This window comes from Pteropus alecto, unplaced genomic scaffold (genome assembly GCF_000325575.1).
Source record: "Pteropus alecto unplaced genomic scaffold, ASM32557v1 scaffold34, whole genome shotgun sequence".
Classification (NCBI taxonomy): Eukaryota; Metazoa; Chordata; class Mammalia; order Chiroptera; family Pteropodidae; genus Pteropus; species Pteropus alecto.
This window is the reverse complement of record NW_006435763.1, coordinates 436,780-451,632: the sequence shown is the minus strand read 5'-3', so window position 1 is coordinate 451,632 and position 14,853 is coordinate 436,780. Positions and strand designations below refer to the sequence as shown.

Here is a 14,853-nt window from a genome sequence, read left to right as displayed (position 1 = left end):
GTGTAGAGGGTCAGGTCACTTGCCCAGGCAGGTGCTGGTCAGCTGCGGAGCTGGGGTTCGAACTGGCTCCAGCATCTATGCTCTAAGCACTATGCTGTCTTACTTCTCATTGTAAAAAGTCAAAACTGGTGATAAATAAGCATCTCCTGGACCCTGTCCCAACCCCAAACCTCCGCCCCCTGCCAGGTAAGCACTTATCTGTTTGATCTCATGCCATTTCTCCTAGACCCTTGCAAGATGCATTTGCATATATTTATATGTCTACGCATAATTATAAAATTTCATTTCGTGGGATGCTATCAAATGATGCAATATGTCACCCTTTGGTTTTCAATTAATCATATGTTTTGAAGAGCCTTCCTTATCTGTAGGTGTCTTTGCCTTTATTCTCTTCGACTGCTGGGAACAGTCCCATGGTGTGCATATGTCACAGCTTATTTAACCATTTTCCTCCAGGGGGATGTTAGTCAGGTGACTGTGTTAAAAATCTCGATGAGTCCTCTGTGCACTTCCACAAGTAGTTCCCTAGGAAAGATCGCAGAAGAATTTGGGGTCAAAGTATTTATACTGTCTTAAAAACTTTAGCCTTATTCAGCCAGTTGGACTGGTCGATTGACATTTATTTTCTGAGTGGCTTCTTGGTGCAGGACATGGGCTGTGCAGTGAGAATCACCCAGCTTCATACGCTGGCTCTGATCATTGCCAGCTGTGCGACCTTCAACCAGTTAAATAACTTCTCTGAGCCTGTTTCCTAACATCTTTAAAATCCCGTCTCCTGAAATTCCTTTGAGTCGAATGAATAGACTTGGGGGGAAGTACTGGCACCGTACCTGACACCTAGTAGGGTTTTATCAAATTTTGATTCTTATCCTATTCCGTCTTTTATTTTCATGTGTTCTGGCCTTTGAGAGTCCCTGTCTTTCAGTCCTAGTGTGTGACAAGTTCAGCAGCGTCATCGTCACTACTAGCAGTACAGTGTGATGCTTAAAAGCTAAGCATCCTGAGTTCAGAGTCCCTCTCTGCTAATAATATCCAGCCGTGGGACCTTGAACAAGTTAATTAACCTTGTAGACCTCCATTTCCCCTTTTACAAAATGATACTAATTTTAGTACCTCTACGTAGGAGTGTGTTGTATGGATTAAATGCAAGACACAGGCAAGGAGCATGGTGTCTGGCCCACAGTAAACATTTAAGAGAAGTCTGAACAAAGAAAACCTTTATGGGCATTCTTTATTACATACTGTGTACCTTGGAATTTGCAGTAAATAATTAGCTCTAGGTCTAACCCTTGAAGAGTATATTCTAAGGAATTCGATAAAAGATTTACATTCTGGAAGGAATCAATACTTCTCCTATGTCAGAACATGAGTTATAGCATAAAGAAAGAATAATATGTGGGTAGTGTTTTATAATTCACTAAGCAAATTTATAGCAAGTTTGTAGCAAATTTATAGCAAATTCCTTTAACCACTGTGGGAGAGATGGTTTTCCTTCTGGTCAGATGGGGAAATCAAGGCTTAAAGAAGTACACAGCCTTGCCCTGTGTATTGTTCCGCTAACCCCACATCCCACCTGAGGACTTGGCCTCAGATAGGGAAGCCCAGCAGTGACCCCAAAGGTGCATTGCTTTGGCAAGTAGTAAACTGGTCTGGAACCATCCACTCTGTCGGACACCTTAGGCAGAGACCTGTGAGCCTCAGTTTCCTCATCTGAAAAATTAAAAGACTGCATTACATGATCAAGCAACTCATTAGACATGGTTAATTTGCGTCTAATGTGAAATGTAACAGAAACAAAGCAGGATGTTGCTGTTTCATTTTAACTCTTTCCTGTTTTTCGATGTTGTTAGTCGGTAGGCAGTGATGGTATTTCTTATTCATCTCCACCGTTTGCTCTCATTTCTTATTCATTCTCCCCTTCAGTCTTTCCATTTTTCCGTCAGTCCCTCCCACTTTGTCTCTTAGTCTCACCTTATAAGTCCACCTTCCTCCTTTGTTCTTTCCCTCTCTGCGTCTTGCTGTCTCTTTCTTCTTCTTTGCTTCGTCCTCACTCTCTTGTGTTCTTTCTGTCATTCTTCCTGTTTTACTCGGTGCCCCCTTCAATCTTTCCCTTCCTCTGTCTCTCCCTCCCCTGTTTCCTCTCTCTTTCTCTGCCTCTCTCCGTCTTACGAAATTGCTCAGAATTGTCTCAGTTAAAAAATAAATATTAACCATCCGTCTGTTTTTTCTACCCAATCCACAGTGAATATTTCTGATAGAAGTAATTAACACAAATTAAACTCACAACAGCTAAAAGCACACAGGGTGAAATTTATTATTGACTAAAAATCCATAGCGACTCAAATCTTCTTGGCTAATTTTGGATCTCTGCACAGTTTTGAAACAGGAGAATTAGGCTCGATGGAAGTAATAACCACAAAAGGAAACTTAAAATAGCAGAAGTTATAAATCAGTAAAATTTGCTATGCTCCAAATGTTGATCAATGAATCAAATCATAATAAAATTTAAACACCAAAAAAATCAATCCCAGTGAAAATAGTTTCCCCAAAAAATGGAAACAATTTATGCCATGCGAAACATCGATCTAGGAATTAAATTAGCTTAATGGAGTTTGTTCTGAAAGTGTTTCCTTGGTAAAAATGCATTAATGTTGGTATAATTTTGACTTTAAACTTTGTATTCACAAACTCAGAGTCAAAATATGATTCTAGGCCATTTTCCTAAAGCCAGTTTTAGAGTATCCTATGCCGATGGCAGGTACAGCTTCTGTGCCTATTGTGTCTGTTGACCAAGCAGGCACCTACCTGCAAAAATCGTCAGGCCTCACGGGTATCGCTTCTTGGGCTCGCGAATGCCCTTTACCCACGAATAACCCTGTGTCTGGGTGCTGGACGATGATGATAACGATACGCCAGCATCGCTTCTCTGCATAATGACGTCGTCACCGCCACAACCGTCTTCTGGGTTTACAGCAAATCTGCAACTCACAAAACACCTTCACTTCCATTTCCATCGGTCCTGTGAGAGAGCTCCTACTTCCCCATCTGACAGATGAGAAAACCGAAGCTCAGAGAGGTCCCATAACAAGGCCTCATTCACAGTGTGAGCAGAAGTGGATCTGAGCCCAATCTGCTGTCCCATAGTTGTCCGGATGTGCTGAGTGGCCTAAATTGCTGAGTGATGTGTTTCTCTTCCCAGGAAGGCTTTGATGTGACCTGAAAAAAAAAAAAACTCAGTTATCATCAAAGAGTTGTTTAATTTTCAGTAACACTTTAGACTAGACCTCCAAAACACACACACAGATTTCATTAATTCATCAGAACAAGTCAGTGTCTTGTACCAGGCTTCTTGAATGTTAATGAATGAATAATTAACTTTAACTATATAATTAGCCTTTAAATGTGCTGAGACCCCCAGAGAGCATCTGAAAACATGCACAAGGAGATGATGAGCTAAAACTGGAAATTTTGGGTTAGGGAATGTCAAGCCCTTTGACAATACAAGTCCCCACTGTCAAAGGTGCCAAGGTCTTTCTTTGTGTCCGAGAAATCAGATTCGCCAACGGACAATCTTGGGGCTACGTCAGGCCATTGTGCAGGTACAAGAGAGACTGACTGAACTAAGCCGATCAGATCTACGCACTCAAGCAAGCTGTAGCACCTCTTCAAAGCTGTTGAAAAATCTGGCAGGAAGCGGCTAAGTTAAAGTAGCATGGTGCACATGCGACAGCCTTCCTTCCTTCGCTTCCTCACAAATTCGCAGAAAGGAGGTCTTATCTCCCCTCTTCCATTCTGAATTGCCGTCGTTTTAAATCATTTGCTTTCTTTGAGGACTGCCCATGACAAGGAGAGAGCGCGAGCACCCACACAGCCTCGATGATGCCTGGCAGGGGGCGGGCATGTCACGCAGCCAGCACAGAACAGTGTGGCATCCATTCCAGGCCCCCGTTCCGCGTCAGCCCTCATGTTGGGGAGCCAAAGCGTCGTTCTATTTGTCACAACTGTTTGGAGAAGAGATTGCCCCTCCGTAGGGGGGTGAGGTGGGCTGGGTAGGGGCTCTGTCCCCATCACAATTCTCAGATCCTGTCCTTTGAGCCTCTTCTGCCCAGTGGGAGAAGTACTTAGCCAGTGACAGCCATGTGGCCTCAGCGGGAGCTGAGAAGGTAGGGACAAAGAGATTTCCTCTCGAAAAGCAGAAGTTGCCGAGCGGGGTAGCATATCTGGGTTCTGTACCTGTGAGCCCTCAAGTGCCCAGCTGACTGCTCTGAGCTCTGAGGACCTCTCTCCCCCAGAGCTAGCCTTTTATCTCTGTGATGTTCCAAACGCAGAGCTGCCAGTTACCACGCAGCAGCCTAATATATCACTCTGTCCCCAGCGATCGCAACTCCAGTCCCCACAAATACTTTTGGTCTAAATTGGGCTTCAGTTTCAGGTAGCCTTTTTTCTCTTTCTTCCCCTTTACCTTCAACAAGAAGCTGTGTCCATCTGTGCCTAAATATCTCACAAAGAAATGAGGTAGGATGTGCTGGGGCCAGAGACGTTTCTGTGGGGGTGACTCCAGACCTTACATGGCGATGCATCTGTTGGGAAAGAGACACTTGAAGCTGAACAACCCACCAAAGCTTTTTAAATTTGGACTATTCTGGTCTCATTCTTGCTTCTTTTTTTATAGCATTAGGCTTGATTGACAGCTGCAACCCCCCGGTCTGAATTTCATAAGGAATAGAGCTGCCTCCACTTATTCCAGAGGTCTTCTAGACCATGTGCTTGTAATGGTTATTCTGTGGCCTTTGGCATCAGACCCCATAAGTGCAAATGCTGCTCTGGGTGGTGGCAGAGAGTCACTTTACCTCTCAGTGACTCGGTTTCTCATCTCACAATTGGGATGGCAGTAGTATGGAAATCTGTGCACAGTTAGAAGAAGTAAATGACACGAGATAAGGCATATAAAGTTTCAGGACTGGATTTGTCACAAAGAATGCATAAAAGCTGTAAGCCCCTTTGCTGTAAAATCTGAATTCGATTGAATGCATCTGTGTGTCTTGTGCATTTGTTATGTGCCAAACACTGCGTACACATTAAACTTATATGATATCACTTTATTACCAGGAGCCCTTGAAGGGCAGATATTGTCCGTTCCTTGCTCAGAGTCTTTGACCACGGAGCCCGCATTCGAGGACGTCAGAGATTTTTAATTTTTTCTTTTTAACAACAGGAATATTTTTCTTTCAGTTGAAAAAAGATTTGTTATGAAATATGGTAATGATTTGCAGAAATCTGTCCTTAATGATTTAAACACCACTGTTGGACACCTCTTATGTGGTTGCCAGGTACAGTTTTAAATTTCCATCCAAGAAATGCATCAGCACGTAGTGGGTTAACAGGATGGGGAAAATTTCACCCCACGAGTACCAACAGATGGCCTTAACGTTTAAACACCCCTGTGCACACATATGTGTGTATTTATGTTTATTTTTTGAGGAATTAAGAGAGTTGGGTGAGGCTTAGACAGTCGTAATAAAACCCAGGTTCTTGGCATCTCCATGGCAACTCTGATATGTAAAGTATTGGCACTGCAAGCACCCCCGCTTCGTCACGAGGACAAATGCCATCCGTGGCCTGAAGCCCTCAGGATACACGCGCTCTCCAGAGTCTCGGTTTCCCTATGGCGTGTGACAGAAGGTGACTGTTGTCTTGCAGACTCAAAGAAAGCCTCAGCTGGACCAGCATCTCAGCAGGGCCACCATGATTACCTCATCTCACAGAGGAGGGACCGGTAATTCAAAGACGGGAGTGACTTCCCCAAGGTCACGCCATTTAGACGAGAACTCAGATTCCTTTCACCTGCTCCTGTCACATGCCCTACGCAAACCTTTTAAAACTCCCCATCCCATATTACTTTTTTTTTTTTTTCCCCATCCTATATTTCCACAGTCGTCAGTATTACTGGCTGTCCAGGAAGACTGTTACCTCTTGGTTTGTCAGCTCTCGTTAGCCGTCGCCATTGACAATGCCCAGTCTTCTTCCTCTTCTGCTTGGATGACCTCATCCCCCTTTAATACTCTCAGAGTAGAAAACCATGTCTCCAGTCCCACAGCCTTGGGATAAAAGCTTCAGAGTATTTCTGTTGGTGAGACAAGCCTTGCAGGCTCGCCCCACCTCTAACCATTGCAGAAACAAAAAATCAAGATGAAGAACACGGTCGTAAACCTTTCAAACAGCTTCGATCCCATTGGGAGTCCTTTAGCAGCTGTCTCTGAACGGATGCAGCATTTTACGTCCTTTCCCTGCCCACTTTTATTTGTCTTCACTTCACTGTTTTATGTTTTCTTGTTAAAAAAAAAAAAAAAGGCAGTCAAGTTGAGAAAATGTCAACTTGGGTAATCTCCGATTTCATTTTCTTACCTACTTTCGAGTTGAAGTATCACCCATGGAGTTCAAGGGCGATCATTTCAGCCTTGTTAACTAACTTTAAAAGTTGGTTATTGCAGTGCATGCCCCCTAATAAAAATCTACATAATGAATGATGCACCGCCATGCCATTGAGGGAGTCTGTGGTGCTCGCCTTTTGAGGGGGGGGCTGCCAACTGGGAGGGGCGCACAGGGCGATGATGATAATGTTCTATGCCTCTATGTGCGTGGCGATTTCAAGGATGTGTACGTATGTAATAATTCAGTACTTTATTTCGTAGGAGTTCTATCTCAATAAAAATAAATGTATCAAAAGAAAAAAGAAAAAAAAGTGCCGTGTTTGTTGACACGAAACATGTTCACACTGTGTGGTGTGAAATGAGAAAAGAAAACAAAGCACGAAGTGGTCTGCACGGTGACCATAGTTCGGGGGTTAGAACAGGGCTGGCCAGCGGCGGCCCACGGGCCGGTCCATTTGTGCACATCACCTTTTCCTGGAACAGAGCTGAGTTCATTCATTTACGTATCATCTGTGTACTGGCTTCCTAGAGCTGCTGGGACGAAGTACCACAAACTGAGAGGCTTAACCAACAGGAACGCTTTGCCTCATAGTCCTGGAGACTGGAAGTCCAAGATCGAGGCGTCGGAGGGCCATTCGCATGTTCTCCGAAGGCCCTCGGGAGGGGACCCGTCACAGCCTGTCCCCTGGCTTCCGGTAGTCCCTTGACTTGTGGCACCATCCCTCCCACTCTCACATGGCGTTCTCCCGTGTGTGCGTCTGTGGCCACATTTCCCTTTTTTTTATGAAGACACCAGTTGTATTAGATTCAGGGCCCACCTACTCCAGGGTGACCTCATCGTAGCTCATTGTATCTCCAATGACCCCACTTTCAAATCAGGTCACATTCCGAGGCCCTGGAGGGGGTCGCTAGGGCTTCAACATATGAATTTTGGGGTGAGGGACACCGTTCAGCCCATAATATGTTACAGTGGCAAAGTTGGTGAGTTGCCACAGAGACCATATGGCCCACAAAGCCTAAACTGTTTATCGTCTTTCTAGAAAAGTTACCAATCCTTATTTTAAAAGATGTATGTGTGTGTACGTGTGTGACTGTGCGTGTGCACCTGCACACGCATAAAAACTTCGGAAGGTTGTTCACTGATACGCTAACAGGGGTTTGCCTCTGACTTGTAGAATTATGAGTGATTTTAAATTTTAGTGTATTCTTAGTATGTTCTACATTATTTGGGTTTCTTAAAATTATTATGTTATAATTTTCTTAAGATAAATACACAGTAAGCATGTATCTTTCAGAGGGAAGAAACATCATTTATGTGTAGTCCCTCTCCCCTCCCACCGGCCCGCCAAACCCTCTGGCCCCTCACCGGTCTGCTTTGTTCTGATGTAAACCTTTTAAGTAGGCCGACATCCTCCACCGTGGGGAGTGCTAAGGGCAGCACTTAACAAACCAGCAAACTCTACTGTTTACTCACTTGGGCATAAGGATTCTTCAGGTCTTTATTTAACTGCCTCTTGTAAGTTGAAGCAAAAAAGTTCTGGCTTTTATCTCCTCATTAAAAATAGATCCTTTTATGACAAGAGGATGGAGTGGCTGTGAGTCATCATCTCCAGTGTGAAAGTGTGTGATTCTGGGTTAGGCCTTGGGGGGCCGTGCCCCGAGAAGGTACCCCCAGCCATCCCCGTGACTCCCTGGTTTCTTGTCATTGCAGGAAGCTGGACGCGTTCATCTACGACGCGGCGGTCTTGAATTACAAGGCTGGGCGGGACGAAGGCTGCAAGCTGGTGACCATCGGGAGTGGATACATCTTTGCCACCACTGGTTACGGAATTGCCCTCCAGAAAGGCTCCCCTTGGAAGAGGCAGATTGACTTGGCCCTGCTTCAGTTTGTGGGCGATGGTAAGACCGTGGGTGGCCCCCTGCTTCGGGGACTAGAGACCCTCATGCTCTCTGCTTTCTCGTCGGCTTTCCTTCCAGTCGCTCTCTGTGCGACGAATTTGTTCACTAAAAGTTTTTATTGGGCGCCTATCCCATGATACCATGGTTCTTTAGGTTGCTTATAATGGAAATCAATTATAGGCAACTAAATTTTGTAAAAGAATTTATTTTAAGGATGCAGAAGTGTTCATGTCAGTGAATTTAGGAAAGAGTTGAGCAGATAGATTTAGAGAAAAAAAAGCAGGAACCAGACAGTCCTGGGGCCTAAACGGCAGGAATTCACAGGTCCTCTCTCTATAGCAATGCTTCTCAGTGGGAGGGGGATTTTCCCACTCGGGGACACTTGGCTGTGTATGGAGATATTTTTGATTGTCACGACCCAGGAGGCTGTTTGCTACTGGCATCTTGTGGGTAGAGGTCAGGGATGAGGGATGGTTGCTGGCAAAGGCCTCACGATGCCCAGGACAGTCCCCCACATCTCAAAACAGAATTATCTGACCCCCAATCTTAGTACTGCTAAAGCTAAAGACCTCCGCTCTAGATCCGTGACACCATATAACCAGCCGACGGCGAGTCCCAATCTCTAGTCTCTCAATTCTAAAATTCAAACCCCAGAGGAAAGATTACAAGTGTATTTTGGGTCAAGGACCCACCAGGAGTGAATAAAGGGTGGGGCTGCGCTATACTAACACAACAGCTCCTGTTATTCTATGAAGGAATGAATGAGAGGCAATTTCTAGAAAAGGAATAGTGAGCAGAAATCTCATAGGTTTTCAGTATAGTCCACCCCTTGACTTTCTATCGTGCAAAAAAATATATATATATACACACACACACACACACACTTTCCACCCTCATGGAGCTCTAGTCTAATGGGATAGTGGCATTTATGGAACTGTAGAGCTAGTTGGGCCAGCTCTGTCTTTGGCAGCATTTCCCCTGTCTGTGCTTCTCCATTTCCTGGTTGGCAATTTTACCACAGCCTGGAGTTCCATGACATCATTTTCAGGGGCCTGTCATGGTTCAGCTGGCAAGTCGATTTCCCTCTGAGATAGGAGCAAATCCAGCAGACATGGCAGGTTAACACTGGAAACTTGAGTGAGTGCGAGTAGGGTACAGAGGCTCAGGGCCAAGGGCAGAAGCTGCATTCAAGAACGAGTGGAGGCTACATTCGGAGTGGTGCAGAATGTGCTATGCTGTCTGGAGCTGGGAGAGGAATATCTGGCAACCACGATGGCCAGATACAATATTGGAATGGACAGTGGTTCGTGCATAGGGTTGGTGTGAATTTTAACAAAATACATAATGCTTTGCAGCTTCTCGTCCTCTTTCTACTCCCGGAATTAAACCCTAGATTCCCAAAGTGCCATCAAGAAAGCTAGATGTGTTTTATATTTAACCCCCAAGTAAGAACATCTGATTCTTTGAATTCCCTGTAGGGCATTTGTACCTTCCTCAGATCATGAGCCATGTTCTCTGCTGTGTAATAGTGATTGTGGCTGTGCTGGTCAGCTGTTGCTGTGAAATCTTAGAGGCGTACAACAATAAGCATCTATTTTGCTCACGGGAGTACAGGTTTGATTGGAGAAGCTCTGCCTCGGGCTGTGATGGCTAGGGTGACTCTACTCTCTCTTCAAGCCACAGATCCGCTGTGTGCTCTCTGCTCTTCATGTGTTTATTCTGCATCTCAGGCCGAAAGGGCGGCGGGCACCTCGGAGAAGCTCTTTTCTTGGCTGTGTCCAAGGCACAAAAAGGAACATTTAACTGCACATGTCTATCTCAAGTCTCTGCTTTGTCACTATTATATCTCTTAACACCCTTCTGTCTAAAGCAAGTCAGATGGCCAAGCCCAAGGCCAAGGGGTTGGAGGTATGCTCTACCTTTTATGGAAAGAATTTTGGAGTTATACGACAAGGGGTATGGACACAGAGAAGTGAAGAATTGGGGCTAATCGTTTTATCTACCAGAGTGGTTGTCCTAAGCAACCGTACATGAGGTGAACTACTCAACAAACGAGAGCCTTGTTTCCAGCAGCGAACACCACAGAATCCTGAATGTAGCAGATAACTGGTCAGTGAAGGATTGCATGAATAAATACGCATATGGATGAATGGTTACTACTGGGATGTATTTCATTTGACAGGAAACTTTTAAATACGATGGGCAGCTGTCGAATAACGAGTTCTAACTCCACTCCTACCTAACGTTGCGGTCGCTTTCGCAGCATCTGTTCTGAAACTGCAGCATATTTAGGGAGTAGGATATGCCAGTGATCACACTGGATGTATTACCTGTGTTCTTTAATTTAACATTCGTAACAATCACACGAAGTGAAGTATTGCTTATACCCATTTCACAGAGGGGGAAACTGAAGCTCAGAGGGCTTGTGAGTCCCCGAGCTAGTAAGGGGCAAAGCTTCTCCTTAAGGGGCCTCACTCTGGAAGGAGATCAATTATGTGAGACTCCTGTTATGTTTAATTCACTAAGATGTTTTTCAAAATTGGTTAATTAGACACATGAGATTTATAGACTCTTTAGGAATAAATAATTTAGTACATTTCTGAATTAAATCTATTGTCCCATTTATAAATATTTCCATAAAAGAGGTGATTTTCTTAGCCTCTTCTGTGAATGGATACAAAAACGTTGACCTGAAAAGATTGGTGCGAGGATGAAGGAGAAAATGCATGTCAAGAACATAGCTAAGCACAGCACCTGGAAATAGAAATGGTTCAATAAATGCTAGCTGCTACCATTATCATCATCACCATCAACATCACCATTAGCATTGTCATCACCATTATTATCACCAACACCACCACCACTGCCGCCATCATCATCATCATCATCATCATCATCACCACCATCACTGTCATCGCAATCTTTCTCCTCCTCTTCTTCATTGTGACTGTCCATCCACATCTCCATGTTCAACATGCCTTCTTTAGTATTGTGTTGGCAATAATATGGTCAAGTCAATATCATGGAAACAACATTTCTGATGCCGAACAGAAAATTTCTTCATTGTGGCAAATAAAAAGTAAAGGCATCCGGATAGGCCAGAGGTGTGTTCCTTGTACTAGCAGAGCATCTAGATTCTTGCAGATATTTTCTGTCCCGGCTCATTGCTCTCTTGGTCAGACTGTTGGGGTTGGAAATGTGTCTTCTCAGCTTCATCTTTAGAGACCATCTGGATGCAAAGACATCAGAGAGAAAATGATATTGCTCCAGGGGGCGTCTTAACATAATCTTCCCAGAAAGCCATGACCAATTCTGAATGTCTCTCTAGGAGTAAATACATGAATTAACACAGCTGCATAAATATTTCACTTATCTTATGCAGCTTCGGCAGGATTAATTATACTCTAAAATTAGACCTGTAAAGAGCACAGCGCTGAGCGGTACCTAATTATTATTCATCCTCTAGAATGGAGTGTTTATCTCTTGTTATAGAGTAGCTTCGGTGGACGATTACGAGTCTAATGAGTGTCAAAAGTATAAAAAATTTTTCCTAATGAGCTGTGTAAATATAACCTTTGAGTGGAATGTTTGGTTATTGAGGGAACCTCTTACGTGAAGCCCGCCAGGCCTTTCCCCACGGAAAGGGCTATTGATCTGCCTTAAGAGATACACAAGGTCCCAATAAGACCTTACGTTCCTTCTCCTGTATAATTGTTGTGTCCTTTGCTCTCATTAGTTTAGCGACAACAGTATTTGGCATTGACCACGAATATCTGACATTTACTGAGAAACATACCTCCCTAGGCACTGATGTTCCAAGAAGGTGATGTCACCATCTTTTTCTTCTATCCTTCAAGGAACTTACAGTCCACTTGGTTGGCAATGTGTAAACTTAAAATATCTCATCTCAAAATACGAACATATTTATGATAATTCACATATGTGAATTAATATGTACATGTATATGTATATTCTGAGGTATCTCGGATAGGTGAGAGAGTAGTCAGGGAAGAACATGAGATATACTAGTTTTGTTTTTTTTTTTAATGGAAGAATGAAAGGACTGAAAAAAATCACAAAGAAAACAAATGTAGTGAGATTTAGACAAAGAGTAGAATGGACCAGTGTTCAAAGCCTCATTCATTAACTCATTCAGCCACCAGCAAATATCTATTGAGTACCCAGTACCTCTCTGGTGCCTAAAAGGTGACATGTGAGGGAGAGTATAAAAAATGAGTAAGTTTGGGACCTAAAAATGGCATTTCTGGCTTCAAAGGGGAGGTTAAAGCAGATCTCATAGGTCCCACCAATCTCATGGATTTCGTAAATTTTTAATGTAGTTCTGGGATTTGAAGAGACAGAAGGAAGATCTGAGAGGTGAAAGCCTTTTTGATGTATAGAGGCCAGCAAGAAGATATTGAGGAGAACAGATTGTAAAGTAATATTATTCAGAAGCAACTGATGCTGAGAAAAAACAAGGCAACGATTAATTTTGAGCCCACACGCAGTGGTCCAGCTTCATGCCAAGTACATCACAAATGATCTTAGTAACTCTTTATACAACACTCTGGAATCGATCTTATTATCTCCATATTGCGGAGCAGGAAATTGAGGCTCAGTTGGGTTTAGTGGGCTACATCAGAGCTTCCCAAATTTTAACCTGAACAGGAATCACCTGGATGAGTTTCAGTAGGTCTGAGGAAGGGGACTTGAGATTCTGCATTCCCAACAAGCTCCAGGTCATGCTGATGTTGCTGGCCTATGGACAACATCCTGTATAGATTTTTATAGAGTTCAAAATTGAACCGGGTTCATGTGACTCTGGTTTTGATTGTCTTTCCATTAAACCATAATGCTGGGAGAAATCTTGGTTGCTAGTGGCCAGATCGTCTTAGCTATAAGTAATATGCTTTAGCGTTGAGAAGCATTTAATCTTCTATTTTGAGCTTTGCTTGGTCTTCATGGTTGTCGATTTATTTCTAAACTCAGAAATGCATTGCTCGTCTCTGGTATCTAGTCGAGTTCACTGAACAAATAAAATTAAATATATGTATTTATCAAATGTTTTTACTAATTATTTATATGGTATATGCCATTGTATATATGACAGATATCATATGTGAAATATTTGAAAGATATGACACATGTATCTCTTATATTAGTATTGTTTTAATAGATGACCGACTCAACCCATTTTATTGGGACCCTCCCAGTTTTAAAACTAGCTAGAGACCCTAATGATATTATATTGGGGCATATAAGATAGATAACATACATGAAATAGTTAAAGGACACCATATATATCATTTCGGTTAGATAGATACTTTGGGTACCTAGCCATTCCCTTTGTCCTTTTTGTACTGCAACTTTGCAAGCCATCATTGTGAAGACTCTCTAGATTGATAACAAATTGATAACGCTCGCTTTGCTCTTCTTATATTAATAAGGAACCTTGATGCAGTTGACTGTAGAACCGTGGAAAGCACCAGTGTTGATCACAGATCTCCGAGTGGGGGTGTGCTGGAGAGGAGCCCACAGAGAAGCCCACGTGGGCCAGCATTAATGTTCCTCTTCCTTCGTTGGCTGCTCTTCCACTGAGGCATGCAGGCTGGCTTTTGGTGGCGTGGGACCCCATGCTGCCAGCCAGAGTAGAGAGTGCCTGTGAGATTGCAGAAGTTCTTTTGTGTAGCTAATTAGGATTCTCATAAATTGCTCTGAACCACTGGAGGAGTTGCTAATATTCTCAGCACTGCCCTTGTCCAGCTTGCCAGCATAATGCCTTTGGGCTGACGTCCAGGTCTTGGGGACAGCTGGACACCCTGCAGCTTGGGTGGGGATGACTGCCGAGGCCTCCTCTCCAAGGATGAATACGTTTGTGAGCGGCCTTTGCAGCCTGTCTTCTTAGGGCTGGCTTGAGAAGGGTATGGCAGGGTGGGCTGTGGAAAGTGTTGAAGGCCCCCTCACTTCACAATATTTTCCCCTTTCAACTTTCTACAGCGTCTGAAATTCGCCATCCGAAGTCTTTTTTCCAGTAAACAGTGACTTTTTCATGCAACCCCCTTTAAAAGTGGAGTTCCTTCTTCCCTCTTCTCCCAACCCCATTTCTTGATTTGACGTTCAGCTCACGTGCCCCTCCATGAAGACTTCCTTAAAACCTGCAGTTCTGAACTAGATACCTTGTAAACTGTAAACTCCTTTAGCTCCATGCTTATGGTTTCTTGTGGCATTTAGCAAAGCAAGACAGGTAAAGGGGTAACCTAGAAGGTTCTATACCTCCTTACTCGTATGGCTTTGGGCAAATTAATTTCTGAGTTTCAGTTTCCTCATCTTTAAATCAGAATTGTTTATGGGTTAAGTATGAAAATAAGCATTAAGAAAATAGCCCAGTGCTTGGCACATATTAGATGCCTACTCATTGCTGACCTGTCTCTGTCCCCCGGGCCACTGCAGTACACTACATTATAAGTCCCTTGAAGGCATACTCTGTCGTGCCCATTCTTGTCACCTTTCCCTCCCCTAGGAC

The 14,853-nt window shown here is 43.6% G+C and overlaps 1 protein-coding gene across 1 annotated transcript in view; it reads left to right on the top strand.

Moving 5' to 3' along the window:
• GRIN2A (glutamate ionotropic receptor NMDA type subunit 2A) overlaps positions 1-14,853 on the top strand; it is a 365,059-nt gene that overhangs the window by 324,736 nt on the left and 25,470 nt on the right. The window contains exon 12 of the mRNA XM_006910879.1: positions 8,143-8,330. Within this exon, the coding sequence (XP_006910941.1) occupies positions 8,143-8,330 (188 nt within the window). The remainder of the gene's footprint in view (positions 1-8,142; positions 8,331-14,853) is intronic.